The sequence below is a fragment of the Sinocyclocheilus rhinocerous genome, unplaced genomic scaffold (genome assembly GCF_001515625.1).
Source record: "Sinocyclocheilus rhinocerous isolate Xijiao unplaced genomic scaffold, SAMN03320098_v1.1 scaffold975, whole genome shotgun sequence".
NCBI classification, from domain to species: domain Eukaryota; kingdom Metazoa; phylum Chordata; class Actinopteri; order Cypriniformes; family Cyprinidae; genus Sinocyclocheilus; species Sinocyclocheilus rhinocerous.
This window is the reverse complement of record NW_015628726.1, coordinates 2,796,811-2,803,260: the sequence shown is the minus strand read 5'-3', so window position 1 is coordinate 2,803,260 and position 6,450 is coordinate 2,796,811. Positions and strand designations below refer to the sequence as shown.

The 6,450-nt window shown below is 35.6% G+C and overlaps 1 protein-coding gene across 1 annotated transcript in view; it reads left to right on the top strand.

Annotated features, from left to right (window-relative positions):
* Positions 1-6,043, top strand: part of LOC107738432 (semaphorin-3ab-like) — a 27,278-nt gene extending 21,235 nt beyond the window's left edge. The window contains exons 14-16 of the mRNA XM_016550199.1: positions 1,026-1,093; positions 3,255-3,400; positions 4,284-6,043. Coding sequence (XP_016405685.1) covers positions 1,026-1,093; positions 3,255-3,400; positions 4,284-4,754 — 685 coding nt within the window. The 3' untranslated portion in view covers positions 4,755-6,043. The remainder of the gene's footprint in view (positions 1-1,025; positions 1,094-3,254; positions 3,401-4,283) is intronic.
* Positions 6,044-6,450: the final 407 nt, after the last annotated feature.

The following is a 6,450-nucleotide window of genomic DNA, read 5'->3' as shown; positions in this document are numbered from 1 at the left end:
TATATATATATAAAAAATTCAGCTTTAAATTAACAAAAACTATTTTTCATAGTTGTAGTTAACAATAACAAAACTGGTAGTTGACACAAAAATTAACACCAAAATAAAAATTATCATGACTTACATGACCACATATTATTACAAACCTCTTCCTTCTTTCATGGAAACAAAAAGAGATGTTTAGTAGAATGTCTAAGCTGCTCTTTTCTATAGATAATAAAAACATATATTGACTAAAGACACAAAAAAAGTACATAAGAAGAACCAAAAAGTAGTTGTTTTGACTTCTGCAGTCTTCTCAGTTGGAAGAAAGTCAGTTTTGGAACAAAATGACTGAAAAAGATTTAAATTTCTGGGTGAACTATACCTTTAATGTCAGTTTTACTATTATATTGCCAAAGAAAGAACATTAGAAGTTTTGAAAGCACTTCAAAAAGCTGTCATTTCATCTTTGAGTTCTTGACCTTATTTGAGGTGTCCATCATAATCTTATTGGATTTCCCAGCTGTCCTTTGTAGCACTTAGAAGCACGACTATTGTTTTTACTGTTTAAACTCATCTCCTTTGGGCCGTCAAAAGCAAACATACCCCTGCTTTATACTTCATCTTCAATTTCCAAAACAAGAACAGGACAGGGCTCAAGTTTACAGTCCATGTCATGTTCCAGTAGCAAGTAATATGTTTATGAGGTTCTCAGAGAGGTTCTTTGTGCGCTTGTAGTGCTGAAAAGGCCTCACATATTGCCAGCATTACCGAGTTGCCTCAAAGGTGCATTCAGGACAAGATTTCTCAGGACATGTGTTGCATGATACGTCTTTTCATAAAGGTTAGAGACTAAACAGCCCAGAGCTAAAACAGGTTCCATTTCAGACACACTTATGCTTATGTGGAGCTGTGTTTGATTTAGTTAATATAATGAGAGCTTTTCTGCGAGACAACTGTGTGTAGGAGTGGACATGTGAGTTTCTGTGTTCTCACACTCACCTGCCCTCTCTAATTCTCTGCTGTGTGTTGTACGTTCGCAGGAGAACGAGGCGTCAGGATATAAGGAATGGAGACCCTCTGACTCAATGTTCGGATCTACAGCATCACGGTAATACCGGTGCAATCACAAAACATGTTTACTATGTGCAGAAACACACTGTTACTGTGGGTTAATGATTACAAATTTCTTTCTATACAGTCCATAATTTGATTTAGTCTTTTATCAAAAGCAACATAATGTTACAAAAGATTCATATTTCAAATAATTGCTGTTCTGGGTAAAAAAAAAAAAAAGTATCACAGTTTCCACAAAAATATTAAGCTGCACAACTGTTTTCAGCATTGATAATAATAAGAAATGTTTCTTGAGCAGCAAATCAGCATATTAAAATGATTTCTGACAGATCATGTGTCACTGAAGACTGGAGTGATGATGCTGAAAATTCAGCTTTGTTCACAGGAATAAATTACAATTGAAAATATATTGAAATAGAAAACATGTATTTTAATTTGTAATAATATTTCACAATATTGCTGTTTTTACTGTATTTTTAATCAAATAAATGCAGCCCTGGTGAGCATAAAAGACCTCTGTAACACTTTAGTGAAGGGACCAATTCTGACTATTAACTAGTTGCTTATTAGCATGCCTATTATTAACATATTGGCTGTTTATTAGTACTTATAAAGCACATATTCTGCATGATCATATTCTACATCCCTAATCCTGCTCAATCCCTAAACTTAATAGCTACCTTACTAACTATTAATAAGCAGCAAACTAAGAGATAATGAGGTTTGTTAATAGCAAGTGTTAGACCTTAAAATAAAGTGTGACCAAAACTGCTTTCAAAAACATAAAATTCTAAATATAAATAAATACATTTCATTACTGAACCCAAACTATTGAATGATAGTACATTTGTTAACTAGGTAGTAATTTAGCAGATGTTTTAATCCAAAGTGCCAAAACACCTATAACAGGAACAGTCCTCCTGGTTAAGTGTCTTACTCAGGTCACAGTGAAGATGTCTCGCTTCTTGTGGGACTTAAGCCAACAGTCTTCTGGTTTCCAACCATGCATAACACCTCCCTAACATCTTTTATTGGCTTTAGAACAGCATTTCTATCAAATAGCCTTAGCCCTAATTCTAACCTAGCACTAAAAACAGAAGAAAATTTGGTTTATTAATAGAAATTGTTGCTCCAAGACCAAGAATGATGTTGATCCAACTTGCAGATCTTACTACTTGACTTTATGTTAAGTGTGATAACATGCTAGCAAGAAAGCAGTCACTGCGTCATACTTCCCTTAACATCTCTTCATAAAATAAAATTCAGGATGTGCGGGGAAAGTATAATTTTGAAGCCAAAGAGAAAATTGCAACTGTTCATAACAGTGTTTTAATGAAAGCTCTGCATACATGCCGTACATGTCAGGTTAGTGTTTTTAATTAAAGCTTTTGAAATGAAATTTAACTGCTGAGAAACAGTTCCACAGCTGTTGCAAAAATACAGGCTCTAGAACGTGCATTTACCCACGTCCGTTCAAAAGTTTAGGGTCTATAAGATGTCTGAATGTTTTTGAATGAAGTCTCTTATGTTCCTGCATTTATTTGATCATAAAAACAGTAATATTGTGAAATATTATTACAGTTTTAAATAACTGGTTTCTATTTGAGTATATTTTAACATTTAATTTATTCCTGTGATGCAGAGCTGATATTTCAGCATCATTACTCCAGTCTTCAGTGTCACATGATCCTTCAGAAATCATGGTGCTCAAACATTTTTTACTATCAATGTTGAAAAGTATCCATTAAAAAATAAAAATCTTACTGACCACAAACTTTTAAATGATACATGGTGTACATCGTGTGATCACATTCACGGGGACCACACACAGACTTCCTGTATCGGACACACCTCATTACAGTGGCACCGCTAACCCACAGCACTGCGCTCTGACATTTCATAGTTCAGACTTAAAAGGATGGTAAAAGAAAATGAAAGACAGAAGAATAGATGCCGCTTAACATTTTGGTCTTTTGGATTTTTTTGGTCTCTCTTGGCCTTGAATCTCTATAGACCTGAAACACGCTGAGAGACACACAGCTGTGATATAGACATGCTGGGTGTGACTCTGCTAGTGTGATAGCATATGGTCTGAACTATCAGTTTGTATTCTCACTGTTGGATGTCCTGTTTGTCTGTATCAGGATCAAGAGTTCTCACTTCTTTCTCTCTTGTTTCCCTGTCTATGTGAGCAGATGAGGCAGACGGAGAGAGAGGTTTGCTGGATAAGACAGTGTATGGGGTTGAAAACAGCAGCTCTTTTCTGGAGTGCAGTCCTAAATCCCAGCGTGCCCTTATTTACTGGCAGTTTCAAAGATACGGAGAGGACCGCAAACAAGAGGTATGTTCTGTTGTGTATACAGTGGAGACCAAAAGACCACTAGTTATCAGCATAACAAGTAAAAAGTTTAATAGAAAAATTAACATGATGTTACATTTCTTAGTATTTGGCTTGTCCCTCTTTTACTTAAATGACAGCAGCTGTTGAGCAGCATGGACGTCGAGCTGCTCAGACTTCATGATCATGATCTCCAGAAAAAAATAAATAAATAAAATAAAATAAATAAATAAATACATAAATAAAGCCTGTATGACCAGAAAAATCACACTGAATCTGACATTGTCAATGTCCAGTGTGGAAATAAATCAGATTTTCATGTGATATTTGCAGTGTTAAATATCAGGTCATAATTAATGCAAGCTTTTCATCAATCTTACTCATAAAATTCCTCAAGATTGTGTGATTGATTTACCCTGATATCATAAAATAATTCATGAACTGCATCATATATATTCATAATTGTATATAAAGATCACAGAATAGTGCAAAATAAATGTATTTAAATATACATGGATGTACATTAGATATCAAATGTTGTGAAGTTAGTAAGTTAAAATAGTAATGTTAATGCATAAATACCGTTTTACAATTCATAAATACAAGTTTTTACAATTGCATATGCTGTAATAAAAAATTATATTGGATTAAATTATGAAATGTGTTGATATGATCAACATGCTATCAGGAATGTTGACTGCTAGAGCAGTGTCTGGTAAGGATCATGTTATAAAGATCATGTAGAGAAACTCATTAAAAAAAATTGAATCAGGCACTCTGGTTTATGGGGTGAATGTAGCCAATAATGTTGAAACTGCTGTTGTCAATAATGTTTACAGTACTCAGAGCATGTGATCCGATCGGCATGTCTACATGTTTTGTTTAGGTAAAGTCAGATGAGCGGGTGTTGGGCACAGAACAGGGTCTGTTGATCCGAACCCTCCATCAGAAGGACTCGGGTGTGTATTACTGCCATGCTGTTGAACACGGCTTCATTCAGACCCTCCTCCGCCTCACGCTCAACGTCATTCCCACCGAACACCTGGATGACCTCCTGCACCGAGACACACCCGACAGCAACGACCCGGCCAACGGCAAGATGTGGTACCGCGACTTCCTGTCCCTCATCAACCCGCCGAGCCTAAACAGCGTCGACCAGCTCTGCGAGCAGGTTTGGAAAAGAGAACGGAAACAGCGTAGACAGAAAGCCAATCTGCTGCACGCCAGCCAATCACACGCCAGCCAGCTAATCCACCCCAGCCAATCACACACCAGTAAGTGGAAGCTGCTACAGGAAAACAAGAAAGGACGCAATCGCAGGACCCACGAGATGCAGCGGGTGCCCCGCAGCGTGTGACATGGACTCTAAATAAAAAAGGACGAGGAAATCCAACAGACTTCTATTGAGACTGGAGACAGGAAGAGCGGAATTCCACTTCCTGTAGTGTGTGCAAGAGATTTACTTATGAACCAGAGCACATCTTCATTCACACGTATTGAGACTCTAACTCTGAGAGGACTTAACAGGACACAAGATGCAAACAGACACTGAAATACCTGTAAATATGACATAAATACAAAAATATACTGTGAGACAGGTTTCAGTCTGTATAAAAACCCTGTTTCATTTATGAGGGACAAAACATGGATGCTGAAAGACCACTGTTTAACCTCCATTTAGCCGAAGCACAATGCATTCTGGGTAATGAACTTGTCAGTAATATTATGTGTATAGAGTGTGTTGACCTTAACATATACTGTATATCTTTGTATTGGAATGGTAGGCCCATCTGTTTATGTACGTATCCATTAATTAAGGAATTGTTCATTAGGTTTTATTCTTCTTTCTTTTCCCCCTATTTCTATCTTCCTCCTTGTGTTTTCTATTTTCATCTGCTGCAAAAGCAGCGCCTCGGCAAATCCATTAATGGAACTGTGTTCTTCCTCTGAATAAGCTCTTCTTGACAAGAAAAAATAACTAAAAATCATTTCTGCTATTTTTTTTAGATTAATATTTAATTTTGTACTGCGCCAGAGTATATCTAAAATATTACATAATAGATTTATTTTCTTATTAGTTGTCCTCATTGTAAACCACTGCACCATGAGGGTAAACAAGCCCTCTTCACTCATTTTTTCTCCTCAGTTAAGTTATTTGTTGTCATGATTTTCTCTATGTTCACATTTGCGTTTATTTAAAAGTATTGTGGTCGAGTATGTGAAATACGGTGGCATTTATTAAGGGGTATTGCCGTCATGTTGTCATGTCTGTCACACATGCTTAGCAAAATACTGGTTTTCACAAAAAAACAATCCACACTACTATTTAGGAGAATATATGTTTTTCAGCTGAAGAATAATTCTGTTTAACAATTCTGCATAACATTGATTATTATTATTATTAACTATGCCCTTTGTAACTGCTAAAAAAGGAGTTTAGATTTTTCATTTTTGGTTTTTAAAAGCCCTTCTCTTTATATGACATTTAAGCCCATACTTGAAATCAACATGGAATTATAGTATGTCCGAAACCCTTTTTGCTACTATGATGTGACATTTCTGAGTGAAACAGCATAATTCAGAAATTCATCTATTTTATTCCCTGGAAATTGATTGGATTATGAAAAGTGAGTAATAATTTAGGGACTACAGAATGAATATATACACAAGAAAAAAAAGTGTATATTTGTTTTTTCTTGTGTTTGTGTATATATACACATATATGTACACACACATTCTGTAGTTATTCAAAAGAAATTAAATGTTTTCATAATCTTTCATAAAAATTTAATAAAATGTTGCTCCATCTCAGACATCTTTCCATGTCACAAAAGCCTCATAAGTTTCAACCAATGGGTGGCGCCATTGTTTCATTCCTCCTCACTCTATATATACACATCTCAGAGATGTATGTATATGTTTAGAGAGCCAATTATTACATTTTTTAAGAGAGATTACGAAAACAGACTATTTCTTTCTACTTTACTTGGAATACCGTACGGACTCAATCATGAAGCATGAAATAAGACCAAAAACATGTATTGAGAGAGTAA